A 14533-nucleotide genomic window follows, 5' to 3' on the forward strand; every position below is an offset into this window, starting at 1 on the left:
CCACATTTTAAAAGTCAGCTGGGGATCCTGTACCACCATCCTTAGGGTGGGCCCTAAGGGTCTCTGCTCCATCTGTGTGGCTCTTCCATCTCCCTTCCATGCCCTGGGCCCTCAGGAACTCCCCCACCCCTCAGTGAGCTCCTGCACCCACTGCTGGGGAGGGCTCACTGCCCTTCCTACTCCAGGGCTATCAGCATCACAGGGGGGCCTGTTACAAATGCAGACTCTTAGGCCCAGCCCTGCCTCTCCGAGTCAGCATGCACCTCATCTAAAGCAGTGATTTAGGCCAGGTGCGGTGGCTCACACCTATAATCCCAGCACTTTGGGAGGCTGAGGCGGGTGGATCACTTGAGGTCAAGAGTTCTAGACCAGCCTGGGCAACATGGTGAAACCCCGTCTCTTCTAAAAATACAAAAATTAGCCGAGTGTGTGGCGGGCGCCTGTAATCCCAGCAATTCTGGAGGCTGAGGCAGGAGAATCGCTTGAACCTGGGATGGGGAAGTTGCAGTGGGCCTAGATCGCACCACTGCACTCCAGCCTGGGCAGAACAGCAAGACTCCTTCACAAAAAAAAAAAAAAAAAAAAAGCAGTGATTTAGAACAAGCTGCTTCCCACAGGGCTTCAGGTCAGAGCTGCTTAATCGACTAAGGCTTCCGGGACGGGGCAGACATTGTAATGCTGCTCCGTGCCAAGTACCCTGCAGCCCCCTCAACCTCAGCTAGAAACCGCAGGACTCCCACGCTCAGCCTGGGGTCTGTCTCTAGCCTTAAGCCCCAGCAAATGGGGGGCTTCCATAACAGCAATGGTGTGTTTGGAGCCTGAAGGTCCCACCCATCTCCTTATAAATCTCAGAAGTAGGGACTGGCAGGGTGAGAGGCGGCAGACTGGGAGGGCCATCGGTCCCCTGGGGGGCAGTGTGGAACGGGGCGCTCCAGGGGACCCTTGGGTAGCTTTGTAAGCTGTTGCCGCTCTGGCTTCACTCTGTCCCCACCCATTCCCAGGTGTCCCACGACTCCCAGATCTGCTCCCTCACACCCACCTTCCTCATGAACAGCAGCAAAATTAGCTTTCTTTATTAAGAAGGAAGGACCTTGGAAAATGGAGTCATTTAGAAAGCAGCTGGAGTGGCTATGGCTGAGTAGGGAGAGCACCCAGATGCGGTAGGCTGGTACTTCTGAAAAAGGGGGGACTCTGCTGCCAAGCCCCCAGGAACCACCTGCTCCAGAGGCGACTGGAGGGGCCTCAGACTGCCATGGGGTTTGGCCTGGCCCCTAGATCCTACAGAATCGTTCCCCACGCCTGCCTTAAATCTCAGGAATTTGTGAAAGGGGCTCTGGGGCTAAAAGGGGTGGGAACACCACTTACCTAGGCCAATTTAAAACAACACTGGAGACTCAGAGAAATGTCCCGTGCTAAATCAGGGAGAAGCCAATGGGTTCCCCTTCCCAGGATCACCAGTGACTCTTGGAATGGGACTGTCGCCCTCCCTGCACCCCTCTGTGTAGGGCTAATGTTTGAGCCAGGTTGGGAGGAAAAAGGATGTTGTTAGGTTAGGATGTTTGCTCAGCGTCTCTGCCGCAAACAGAAGCCCCTGGCACAGAAGTCTTCCACACTCCTTAGGCCTCTTTCCCATGGGCTCTGTTTGCCCCTCTACATGTCCCAGTCTCTGGGACATCCTCACCGTAAGTCTCACTGTCCACATAGAAAAACCAAGGTCCCTAACTCTTTATGGCCTGTTGAATATTTCAAGTCTGCAGGCAGACTCTCCTCCAGAGAGTGAGGAGGAAGATTCTGGGCTGGAGGGACCACTGCAGCCCATACGTGGACTCTGGTGCCCTCCCTCTTTGTAGAACTTCAGGTGGATGCCTGTGAGCACAGAGCGGCCTGTTTGGACTGGTGCAGTAGTGAGGCTGCTGTCAATGGGAAACACTGATGCTTACAAGTGCTGCAGTGAAAATGCTGGCTCCCACGTACATAGGTGCTTTGTATGCAACAAAGTGCAAATTCTTCCAGTAGCTCCACGAGATAGGTATTATTATTATTATCTCTGATTTACAGATGAGGAAAGAGGTTGAACAACACCTCAAAGCTGGTCAGTGACAGAGACAGGATGTGATCCAGGCAGTCTAGCTGAAAACTCTGGGCTCTTTCCGTGCTAAGACTTCTTTCTCAGTCCACAAAGGGTTAACGCCATAACTTCCAACCTGCACTGAGGACCCTCAGGCCCTGGGTTCAGGGCAGGAAGGCAAAAGTCCCCATGTTTGGCCAATACTGGCTAATCCTGTTGCTCTAGTTAAAAAGGAAAAAATACTAGCTAACTTGAGCTAGAGGGGCTTGGTGCTGTATGGCGGCTGTAAGGGCCAACCAGGTGGGTGCTGGAGCAGGGAGTCTCTGCTTGTCACCAAGTCCCCTGTGCCCCAGCATTCAGAAGGGTCACTGGCTCCAATAGCCTCCTTTCACTGATGAGGAAGTCAAGGCCCAGAGAGGGCAGGACCTTGCTCAAGGCCACAGAGCACAGGTATGGCAGAGTGAGCTGAATCAAATCCTGTAACCCTAGAGTGCCTCATGCATTCCTATCCCCTGGGTTCCTCTGGCGCAGCCTGAGGACCCCCAGAAAGTTCTGTGAGGCAAGGTCTGACTGGCAGTGGTGGGAGCGTGGGCTCAGCTGTGCAGCATGTTTTTCAGAGAGGCCCGTTCTCACCCCAGTGGTCATGATGCTCTCTGTGAAGGTCCTATAGGGTGCAAGGCCCCCTCCCCATAAAGGCCAGTGTGAGTGGCTGGGGCGCTGTGACCCTCTGTTGGCTGTCCAGGTACTGCTGCTTGACCCACGGTGGCGGGGTGGGGGTGGCAGGGGGGAAGCACTCCTGAGGCTGCCCTGTCATCCTGGCTGCCAGACACCTAGACCCCTAGAGCCAGGGGACCTCACAGGTCAGGGAACCCAGCCTCATGCCACAGACAGGGAAACTAAAGTCCAGACATAAGACGGAGAACTTGACTGGGTATGGTGGCTCACACCTGTAATCCCAGCACTTTGGGAGGCTGAGGCAAGACAGCTTACACCCAAGAGTTCAAGACCAGCCTGGCAAACATAGCAAGATCTCATTTGTACACAATTTTCTTTTTCTTTTTTTTTTTTGAGACAGAGTCCTGCTCTGTTGCCCAGGCTGGAGTGCAATGGCATGATTTCAGCTCAGTGCAACCTCTGCCTCCTGAGTTCAAGGAATTCTCCTACCTCAGCTACCCAAGTGGCTGGGATTACAGGCGTGTGCCACCATGTCCAGCTAATTTTCTTTTGTACTTTTAGTGGAGACAGGGTTTCACCATGTTGGCTAGGCTGGTCTTTAACTCCTGACCTCAGGTGTGCTTGTGATTATAGGCATGAGCCACCATGCCCAGCCCCATCTGTGCAAAAAAATTTTTAATCTGGTGTGATGGTGTAGGCCAGTGGTACCTAGGTACTTAGGAGGCTGAGGTGGGAGGATCATTTGAACCCAGGAGTTTGAGACCATCCTGGGCAAGATAGCAAGGCCCCACCTTTAAGAAAAATTTTTTAAAAAATTTTAAAAATTGGCCTGGCATGGTGGCAGGTGCCTGTAGTCCCAGTTACCCAGGAGGCTGAGGCAGAAGTATCGCTTAAGCCCAGGAGGTCAAGGCTGCAGTGAGCAATGATCGTGCCACTGCATTCCAGCCTGGACGACAGAGCAAGACACTGTCTCTAAAATTTAAAAAAATTAAAAAAAAAAAAAGAAGAAGACGGGTGACTTGCTTAAGGTCACGTGGTGAATTACATTAGTCCCACAAAGCAACTGAGTTGTCTTGAAAAGCGTCCAGCCTGCTGGTCACAAAACAGGAGGACAGGCTGTCTGGGGAATGCTGGAGAAGGGGTCTCCATTACTGGCAGGGGGCGGGACCCGAAAGGTCTTTCTGACTCTGACCTCCTCTGAAGCTGCAGGGCGTCCTCATTGGGGAGATGAAGCAGAGGCCTGCTGATGTGAAACCCGGTTCCCTCCTGGACCTGCTCTCCCACTGTCTCCTCTGTCTTCTGCTGTTCCCTAAGCCCATGGGAGGGAGAGGGCGCCCAGAGGGGCTGCTCTGCCCGACTACTGGAGGAGGAAGGGCCTGCTTCTGATGAGGAAGTGGTGGCCCGGGGCTTGTGCCGGTCCCTGGGGCAGGGCCTGGGGGTCCTGTGCTTCCGCATCCTTAAGTCTCAAGATGTGAAGCAGACGGGATGTCAGGGCCAGGTCTGGGGTCACTTTAATTGTGCCTGAGCTGCTTAGAAGTGAGTATGACAGAAATGTGTCCATTTGCTGCTCGGGGCTAAGTGATTTTTAATTTATATCCTCAAAGTAAGCCGGATCCAGAGGAATTTGGAGTTTGCTTCCAGAGGTCACCCCGGGGATTGCAGCAACCTGGAGGGCTCAGGCTGACACCTGGATAGGGAGGGTGTGTGTGCGTTTGTGTGGGGAGGGGACAGCTGTCTTGCCCCACCTAGGTCCCTTGGGATCTACCTCCCACATCCCGTTCTTCTCCATGGGGCAGGGCTGGGGCTGAGGATGCCTGGGGAATGGGGGCACTGGCAACAGGGCCCAGAGGCTCCCAGGGAGTCTGTGGGACCAGCCTGGGACTAGGGTAAGCTGCTCCTGCTCCCAGTGGCCTTGTTTGTAAAATGGGAGTGGTGACTCCCTGCCCACCTCAGAGGGTCTTTATAAGGATCCAAAGAGACAGTGCCTAGGGAAAATACCCTGAGCACTGAAGTGTCGTTTATGACAATCCCCACTAACCCCCACCAAGCCCCTTCAAGCTGCTGGCTCTACTGAGCTCTAAGGGAAGCTAGACTCAGGTCTCTGCAGCTGTGGCCAGGCTGCAGGAGTGGGGGCCATTCCACTAGGTACATGCCTTACACTGGAGGCAGGGAGCAGAGGCCCAGGAGAGTGGGCACTGTCTACGCAGCCTCTCCTGCCATGGATTCCTCTCTGTCCAGCCAGATCTCATGAGGCCCTCTCTGGGATCCCTCCTCCAGGAAGCCCTCCATGATCCCTCCATCCTGCCCTCAAAAGATGTTCCCTTCAGAGCTCCTGCCCCCATACAAATCATAGCCCATCACTCTCCTGCTGACAACCCTTCAGTGGCTCCCCATTGCCCTCCAAATAATGCCCAGACTTTCGCTTGGCCTGTGGGCCCTGCGTTAGCTGCTTTACACCTCCTTCCTCTGCCTCATCTCACATGCTTCTCCCTTCCCTGGGCTCCAGCCACCTGAGCCTTCTTTCTGTTCATGAACACAGCAAGCCTCAGGGCCTTTGCATTAGCAGTTCCCTCTGCCTGGAGCACCGTGCTCTCTCATCCTCCCAAGGAGGTCAACTCCTCAGGAGACATTTCCTCCCCTGTGCCCTTGCCCCTTCTCCCAGAGCTCTGGCATATGTCCCTGTTTGCTCCTTTGTGGGTTCAATGTCAGGCTCCCCCTGGCAGGCCAGCCTCTTGACAATGGTCCCTCTGGGGCCCAGCAGAGGGCCTGGCCCCCAACGAGAGCCCAGTGAATGTTCATGAATGAATGCATGGACAAGAGGACCGAGGCACAGCCAGTTCCTGGTCCATCCAGGCCAGTGAGGGCCACTCTCTGATTCAGTCTCAAGTCCCCACATCCTAGATAGACAGGGTCAGGCTCGGGGCAACGTGCTGGAGACTGTGGCAGCCTGGCTGGACACACGTCACACAAGGTTCCCACCTCCTCCATCCTCCGCTGGAGTGGAAGTGAGGGAGCCTCTGGCAACATCTGTCCCTGCCCACGTGGCTTAGCCTGGAACCAGATCCCCACAAAGAGGATTAGGGGGCTGGGTGGGGAGGGAGAAGGGGAGCCCATGGGCTGAAGGATGAGGAAGACTGGGCAGTGCAGGTGGCTGCTCGATTTGGCCTGGTGGCCTGAGGGAGCCAGATGGTGCTGGCTTCTGACAAGCAGAGCAGCCCCAGGAGGGTCCTGGCTGCATCCCTGTCTGGCATCCCTAATGGCCAAGGGCATCCCCTCTGAAGACAGGCAGGCCTCGGCTGTAATCCCAGGCCCACCTCTAAGGCTGTGTGCCCTTGGGAAGTCAGTTACAAGTCTCAGTTTCCTCCTCTGTAAAATGTGGGGGAGGGTTGCAGGCCAGGCTTACTGAGGGGATTTGGTGGGATGGTGTATTCTGTGGGCCGGCTCCCCGCCAGGCACAGAACAGATGCTTTGTCACGATAGCCGTGTTGCCGCTATTTCTTCCTCTCCAGGCCAAGGCCATGTGGGCCTTTTGTCTCCTTCCAGCTTTTCAGGAAGCCTGGTGCCCGTGGGCCATGCCCGCTGTTCCCGCCTGGCCAGACATCCTCCTGGTCCCTCCTCTCCCAGCCTCAGGATAGGCGTGTTCCCCTGCCATCTGTTTACCCACATTCCTTTCAAAGTGGACTCAGGGCCTTCTGAGCAGCTGCCCTCCCTGGTCATCACACATACGGACACAGGCCACATGGCTGGGGACATTCCCAAGCTTCGAGTGACTTCCATGGGGCCCTGTTGGCTGGCAAGCTCCTTAGCCTGGCTGATCATACCACAAACTCTGGACCTGGCCTCTGCCCAGCTTGCAGCCTCGACCCTTCATGTCCTCTGGGTTCCATCGGGTGTGTGGCCTTTTGCAGATGCTGTTCCATGTGCCCCAAGCACTCCTGCCCCCTCTGCTGCTTGTGCCCCAAGCACTCCTGCCCCTCTGCTGCTTTGCAGACTCCTGCCCATGGAGGGTAGCTCCTTTCCTCAGTTTTATGCACCCTGCCCTGCCACCCAGCCAGTTCAGGATTCCCTTCCCTGTGCTGCCTTCACTGTGGACATGATTTTCTCAGTCACTTCTTTACACATCTGCCTCGTCCGCTACAGAGGAAACCAGGCTCGGTGAAGCCTTATTCATCTTCAGTTTCCCCGGACTTAGCAGAGGGATCATACATGATCAATGAGAGATCAATGCTCATTTGGTTAGATGGATGGATGTAAGAGGGGCTCAATCAATGCTTACCTGAATGGATGGATGACGACAAAAGAAGCTCCATACATGTTTGCTAAGTGAATGAATGAATGAATGACTGGATAAAAAATGGCTGAAAACCCTTTGAGAGTTTCTCTACTGTGCTTATGATGGAACAGTGACCTGCGAAGTGAGCACTGCGTCTTTCTCATCAAGTGTGGGAACCCACACAATCCCTAGGGACTGCGCCTCCTCATCAACTCCAGGTCCCCTGGGGGTGTGCATGTGGGGGACACACCAAATAGGGCCATCCCCCCAGCACCAGTGTCTTCCCAGCTCTCTCACTGGTGTCACCTCCCAATGTCTGACAACCTCTCTGAAACCTGGACAGGCACGCTAGCACTCGGCTGACCTTCCTGGGCAGGAATGCAGGCGGACAGGGTGCAGACTCACCGTCAAACAGCCCATTAGGCTCTGCTCGAAGGGCCGCTGGAAGGCCCGTGGGTCTCCACACCAGTCCAGCAGCTCCGTGGCGGCATTGTGGAAGTTGGCAGGATTCTGTAAGTGCTGTGGGAAAGGAAAAGGAGGCAGCTGAGGCTCCAAGAGTGAGGGTAGCACAGGTAGCGTGTGGAGGTCTGGGGTGGGAAGAACCCAGCCTCACTGGGGAGGAGGTTCACGGAAAGTGGTAAAGGGGTAGCTGGGATCAGTAAGTTTCCTCATGCTCGATTTCACACCCTGTGCTCGGCATGCCTGCTCCCCACCCCCCCACCTCCACTCCACCCCCCGGCTCCACCTCCACTCCACCCCCCCAACCCCCACCCCTACCCTCACCTCCACCTCTACCCCCATCCCCACCCCAGTGGATTAGTAGCCCCATTGCAAAGACAGGAAAACCAAGGTCTAGAGAAGGCTGATGACTAATAGCAGAGTGCTTTCTGGATGCTGGTGGGGGTGGCGGAAGGTGATCCATGCAGGGTTCTGGGAGCTCTCCCTCCCTGATCCAGGACAGGCTGGCCCTGGAGATTCCTTCCTGACTGCCCAGCCACCGCCATCAAAGCCCAGGACTGGGCTCCCACCAGCTCTGGCTTTGAAGCCTGCTCTGCCCTAGCCACATAAGGTGATGGGTTGGGGGAGGCCACAGCCAGCTGGGAGGGTGAAGGAAGCACACGTGCCTGTACTGTCCTCACACTAGGGGCTGCTGTGTGTGACGTACTGGGCCCTGCCTGGATCCGCTCAGAGGCTGCTGGCATGGTTGGGGAAGTCAGCCTGAGCTCAGGCCCCTGCCAGGCAGAGTCTGAGTCGATGGAGACTGAATTCTGGTGCCAGGGTGCTGGGCCTCCTGGTTCTGCTTCAGGCCCAGGCTGCAGGGCTGGTGGGGTGGGTGAGGTGCAAAGCAAAGGGGTGGTTCCCATGCCCCCCTTCACTCTTATCCGTCTCCCCAGGCCCTCTGAGTTGGGTACTGAGTCCAGGAGACAAAAGATGTGGCTAGGAGCAAGGAGCAGATTAGGGGCAAAGGTGAGATTCTGGGATGGGGCTCTGGCCCAATTTGGCTGTAACTGACTGTGACCTCCTGAAGGACCCCTGGAGGGTGTCCACAGCACAGGAGTGTGAACCACTGCAGAGATGATGGCACCTCCTGAGGTCCCATTGCCTGGGTACTGGGAGAAGCAACAGAACAGGAGCCACCCAGGGCAGTCCCTCCATTCGACCTGCAGCATGAGCCTGCCCCAGTGCCAGGGCAGGGAGGGGCTTAGGAGCCGCAGGGCCCAGAATTGGCAGGGGAGCTACGGGAGTCCACACTCTGCCTTCACCCACTTTCAACCACCGACGTAGGATGGTCCCCTCAGCTCCCTGAGCCTCAGTAGCCTCATCTGTAAAATGGGGATATGACAGAACATGACTTGGTGGTGGGGTTTTATTTGTTTCGCTTAAGGTTCCGTGACTGTTGCTACAGTGTAGTTCATGCGAGGCAAGATATTTAAAAATGGGTGGAGGAAAGTGAAATGAAGGAGAATGTCCTCCTTCCATGGAAGGAAAGGGAGAGAAAGAGATGTAGGAGAGAAAGAGGGCAGGCAAGCAGCAACAAAGCCCTCCGTCACAGGGCCTCAGTGAGGCTTAAACAAGATGAGGCTTATATAGCCCCTGGCAAAGTGCCTGGCGCATGGGGTGCTCCCACGTGGGGCTGCCCTTGGCCCTGACTCTGTCTCTCAAAGGCTCTCCTGGAAGTACAGCTGCATGTGGCCGCTCTCAGCCCTGGCTCCTTCTGCAAAGGCAGTGCTCCCTGCATTTGAATTGTGTGAGACAGGAGTAATTTCAACATACAGAAACAAGCCCTTTGAGAGGGCAGCGGCGGGTCCTCACCTCTGCCTCCTGTGCCCTTTCTCTAAAGCATGCCCCTCAGAGGCCACAGGTGGTATCTAGGCTACACGTGGAAAGCCATGCAAATCAGCTGATTCCTGCCCACCAGCCACCCCTGCTAACCGAGTTGTTCTGTTTATTTCAGTGATGTCACACCAAATTAGCAGGGGCAGGAGCCACTGCATGCTGCCTTAGAGCTGCCTGCCCCCAGCTGGTCACAGCACCCCACTTTGGGGCTCTGGGTGCAGGGGTAGCCTCTGAGGTCCGTCTCAGAGGCCCAATCTGGTTCTGGCACCCGAGTGCCCAGCCTTCAGTATCTCACCAGCGTTCAGAGCTCACCCCAGACAGCTTGTGTGGCCTGTAGGCTGTGGGTACACCTCATTGCTGAAGAAAACATCAAGTGTCCCCTTTGCTGGCGTTTTTTTTTTTGGACAGGGTCTCATTCTGTCACCCAGGCTGGGGTGTAGTGGTGCGATCATAGCTCACTGCAGCTTCAATCTCCTGGGCTCAAGTGATCCTCCCACTTCAGCTTCCCAAGTAGCTTGGATTACTGGTGTGCACCACCATGCCTGGCTACTTTTTGTTGTTGTTGTTAATTTTTAACAGAGACGACGTCTTGCTATGTTGCCCAGGCTGGTCTTAAACTCCTGAGCTCAAGGAGTCCTCCTACCACCGTCTCCCAAAGTGCTGGGAATACACTGCTGGCTACTGTGCAGCTCTTTGGCCTTGGTCAAGCCCCCTCCCCTCTCTGTGCCCTTGTCACCTATTTCAACCAAGAGGTGACTGAAGTGCACAGAGAGACAAAGTGATCTAGTGAGATAAGCAGAACAGACATGGTCCAAACCCCGTCTCAGTTGCTGAGCCATGCAGCCCAGGAGACATTGCTGCACATCAGACCCTCATCTGTGAAACGGGGTAGTGATGGCATTCAGGGCTGCTGCAAAGTTGAGGAACGACAAGGAACTCATTACAGAGCAGGAGCCCAGGGAAAGACTGCTACTGCTATTGATGCCAGGGCCCCTCCACGGTTCCCTGTTTCTCTTTTGAGCCTCCTGAGGGGAGAAACAGCCTCCTGTTCACCTCTGGAACCCCAAAGGCTGGCACAAGGCTGAACCCCATGGGAAATGATTGGGGAGCAGTTAACTGTCCAAAGGATGGTGAGCCTGCTGTGTAGGCCAGCAACGTGGCCACTGCAGAATGAGCCCCAGCGGGAGGTGGAGGGAGGGGCCAGGGCAGGGCAGGGGTGAGCTTGGCCAGCCGTTGATGGGCTGGGGATGGGAGCACATGTTTGAATCATAGGCAGAGGCCTCCCTAACTGTGGCTGTTACTGGACACTAGTACTCTGTCCCCCACCAGAAAGCCTGCCCATCTCTATAATTCCTCAGAAGAGTTGGGCTATATCCAATGCCACTGAGTCTGCTGGGGCAGGAACAGGGCACACCAATGCCTTGAAATGATGAATTCATCTTATCAATCCATCTGTCCACCAGTCCATCTGTGAATCAAGTGATTCATCCATTCATCCATCTATGCGTATATCCATCCATCCATCCATCCATCCATCCTAAATGAATCAATTCATCCATCTGTCTGCTTGCCAGCCCACCCATTCATCCATTCACTTTATCCACCACTCATCCATCCCTTCATTCATCTACCTATCTACCCATTCATCCAGAAGTTAATTTATCCAGCCACCCACCTATCTGTTCATTCATCCATTTATCCATTCATCATCTATACACATCCACCCACCCACCCATCTAACTATCTGCCCATATGTCCATCCATCCATTCTCTTATGTATCCATCTATCAGTCCACCCCTCTCCTCAGCCCGCCTAAAATAGCTGGGCTCCACTCTGAGCTGGATGCTATGCTAGACTCTGTGATTTTGAGACGAATATGGCATGTCCTTTGCCCCCAAGGAGCTCAACCTGGTGGGAGACCTGATGTATTCCTACAGGGCCCATAGCTCCAGAGAGACAGAGCAGAGTAGGTGAGACAGCTGGGTGCCCAGGAAGTGTTCAAGCTCAGGGATGGGGTACAGATGCTCAGAAGGGCCCCTGGGGTTCAGGGCAGCTGCTGAGCAGGAATGAGCTGATTTGCAGGGCTCTCCATGTGGAGCTGGGATGTGGCAGTGATCTCTGAGAAGGGCATGTTGCAGGGAGGGAGCACTGGTTCTCCCAGTACCAAGAGGCCGAGAAGGGGCAAAGGCAGCTTAGATAGAGGCTGTGAGGGGACATGGGCAGCAGGGTGCAGAGGGTGGGGGTTGGTGAACGCCAGCAAAGGCTACAACCAAGGTGAGGGCAGGAAGGGAAGGCTGTGTGGAGAGGTGAGGGAACCACAGCCCCTACCAGCCTGAGGTCTGCACAGCTCGTCATCTCAGCTCGTGCAGACATGCTTGCCTTTCTCTTCTGATTAGGTTACAGGATGCCTGAGAATCAACAGTCCCCAGCCAGCCGAGGCTGACTTCTAGGGCAGCTGTGGAGCAGACAGATGTCAGCACTGAGCTGTGTCTGACCGGAGATGTGGGAGGAGGGGCATGGAGCATGCAGGGAGCTCTGGATGGCCCAGGGGGCATCTGGGCACACTCACAGATGTGCCACTGCCTGGCTCAAAAGCAGAGCCCTCTGTGTGTGTGCACGCATGTGTGTGCCAGGGCAGGTGAGGGAGGGTGGTGAGGGCTCTGGCATGTGCTGGTTGAATGTGCATTAATTATGATGCCCATTTTATAGATGAAGGGAAGTGAAGCGGCAACTTAAGGCTGCATAGTTTGTAAGCGATGGAATGGTGACTGAGCTGTGTGCCATGCTGTGAGGGGCTTCTGGTGGGCCTCTGCCCAAGATGGACCCAGGGAGGGCCAAAGAAGTCAGGTGCACCCTGACCCCTGGTGATACAGAGCTAGGTGCCAAGAGGAAAGAGGCTGAGAGCAGGTCTTGGCAGGAGTGGTGTGCCTGCCATGCGGAGGGTCCCATGCACAGGAGGCATGAGCATCCCATTGGAGGGCGGGGCCCCTGCCAGCTGAGCCAAGGGTGGGAGAAACGGAGTGAAAGGTAGAGCTAGGAAAGAGCCCTGCAGAACCCTGAGTGGGAGGAGGGAGTGTGGGGGAGGAGGGAGTCTTGGCGTCTGGTTTCTATTCTGCCACGGTGAGCAGAGGCGTGTAATTGGCGTTTGGGAGAGCCATTTGGGCTGGGTTCAATCTGTAACAAGCCTTCTTCAATTTCCTCTCCACATACCCTGCATAGACTTTTAAGATTCCTCTGCTCGATGCTAATAAGAAGACACACACCCCTCGTTCTCGAGGAACAGCCTCAGTTCCACTGGGCAGGCACCTTGGGGAGGCTCCGTCTGGGTCCTGGCCCTCAGGGAGGAAAGGCTGGGTGGGTAGGGGGCTGTGAGTTCTGCCTGGCGGAAGCCCGGGGGCCAGCAGCCCATGCTGGTTGCCTGAGCTTCCTGCTAAGCTGGCCTAGGCCAGGGGCCTGAGCCCCAGCACTCCCTTCCCTGTCACTGACATACTGAGGACAATGGACACCACTGCCATTAGCTGATAACCCACCACACACCAGGGCTGGGCTACGTGCATCACCCACAACATCCTCACAGCATCCTACGAGGTAGGCCCCATTTGACAAATGGGGAAGCTGAGGCTCAGAGAAATGGAGGACTAGCTTGAGATCTCACCATGGGTCCATAAAGGAATGAGCACTTGGGTCCAAGGCGTTTGACACCAAAGCCCGTGCCCCTCTCACTGTACCTGGTCCTTCCTGGAGTGAATAACGTTCGTGGGTCTGTGCAGGGAAGCTGCCAGCCTGGGCAGTGGGAGCTGGGCCCAGCAGGTGGGCATGTCACTCCCGGCCACCGCTTGGGGGCGCCCCTGTGAAAGGTTCCCCACCTCCTGGCAGTCCAAATAGAGGAACTCCTGGGCAGCTTGCCTCTTGGGCTTGGTATGAGCTTCAGCAAGGTGGGGACCATGGCACTGTCTGGAATTAGGTCTTCCCAGCACCAGAGGGGCTGAGTGGACTCAGGCTACCCACTTCCCCTCTCTGTACTTGTTTCCTTTCCTGTAAAATGATATGATTTCCTAGGACCTCTTGTCTTGTGGCTTTTTTCTTTTTTAAAAAATAGAGATGGGGTCTCACTATGTTGCCCAGGCTGGTTTCAAATTCTTGGCTTCAAGTGATCCTCCTCCCTTAGCCTCCCAAAGCGCTGAGATTACAGGTGTGAATCACTGGGTCCAGCCTATAATGGGTTCTTATTTTTAAATAAATTAGTAAATATTTTTAAATTTTCTCAGCTTTAGTTTCTTTTCTTTCTTTCTCCCTCCTTCCTTCCTTCTTTCTTTTTTTTTTTTTTCTGAGACAGGGTCTTGCTATGTTACCCAGGCTGGGCTCGAACAATCTTCCTACCTTGGCCTCTCAAAGTTCTGGGATTACAGGCGTAAGCTGCCACACTTAGCCTGTGACTTTTTTTTTTTTTTTTTTTTTTTTTTTTTGAGAACAACTGGAGCAAAGGGGCAGGGAGCTTAGTTCTAGGGAGGGAGGTGGTGGGAGAGAGATGGAAGTGCCAGGTGCATCACTGCATCCTTGCACATAAACAGAGCACAGAGAGGCCACAACACTGGCCCAACGTCACACAGCTGGGAAGGGTGTGGAAAGGGACAGGGCAGCATTGGCACTGAAACCCAGGCATGTGATTCCAGCATTAGGCTGGTCAGTGCCAGCATGCCAACAACGGCCTCGATAGGTAGGTGGTCAGGAGGCCCTGCCATCGTCTCCAGCCAGCACCCGCCAGATGCCCTGCTGCTGCAGCCCGCCCCATCTGCCCCGCCCTCGGAGTGTGCCTTGCCCCACACCCACCTGCTTGATGCACTGCAGTCGGTCATTGGTCTGCTGGATGTGCCTGTCCATAGAATTCATTCTGGTCGTTTCACTAGGTTCTACCCGAGAGCCATGAACGTTGTCCAGCCTGCGAAGAGAAAGGAGAGGTTGTCACTGGATCACGCCAGGCCTGCCAACCTTGAGCAGCCTCCCAACTGCCCTCTGGCCACAACACTGGCAGGTTCCAGAGTCCTTTGCTGGGCCCTGTGGCGCTGCACCTGGGGTACCCCACTGGGCTGAGGGCAGGAAATGCTTCTGGGTGCTTTCCATGTGTGGCACATGTGAGCACTGGGCAGGCATGCCCACCAGGGGATAAGGAACTGCACAT

At 55.2% G+C, this 14533-nt stretch overlaps 1 protein-coding gene across 9 annotated transcripts in view; it reads right to left on the minus strand.

Annotated features, from left to right (window-relative positions):
- Positions 1 to 14533, minus strand: part of ZMIZ1 (zinc finger MIZ-type containing 1) — a 247456-nt gene that overhangs the window by 100569 nt on the left and 132354 nt on the right. For all 9 annotated transcript variants that reach the window (XM_004049640.5, XM_063709969.1, XM_019034968.4 and 6 more), the window contains 2 exons: positions 14185 to 14293; positions 7422 to 7535 (listed from right to left, as the gene is read on the minus strand). In XM_004049640.5, the coding sequence (XP_004049688.1) occupies positions 7422 to 7535; positions 14185 to 14244 (174 nt within the window). In that variant the 5' untranslated portion in view covers positions 14245 to 14293. The remainder of the gene's footprint in view (positions 1 to 7421; positions 7536 to 14184; positions 14294 to 14533) is intronic.

This window comes from Gorilla gorilla, chromosome 8, assembly GCF_029281585.2.
Source record: "Gorilla gorilla gorilla isolate KB3781 chromosome 8, NHGRI_mGorGor1-v2.1_pri, whole genome shotgun sequence".
Taxonomy (NCBI): Eukaryota; Metazoa; Chordata; class Mammalia; order Primates; family Hominidae; genus Gorilla; species Gorilla gorilla.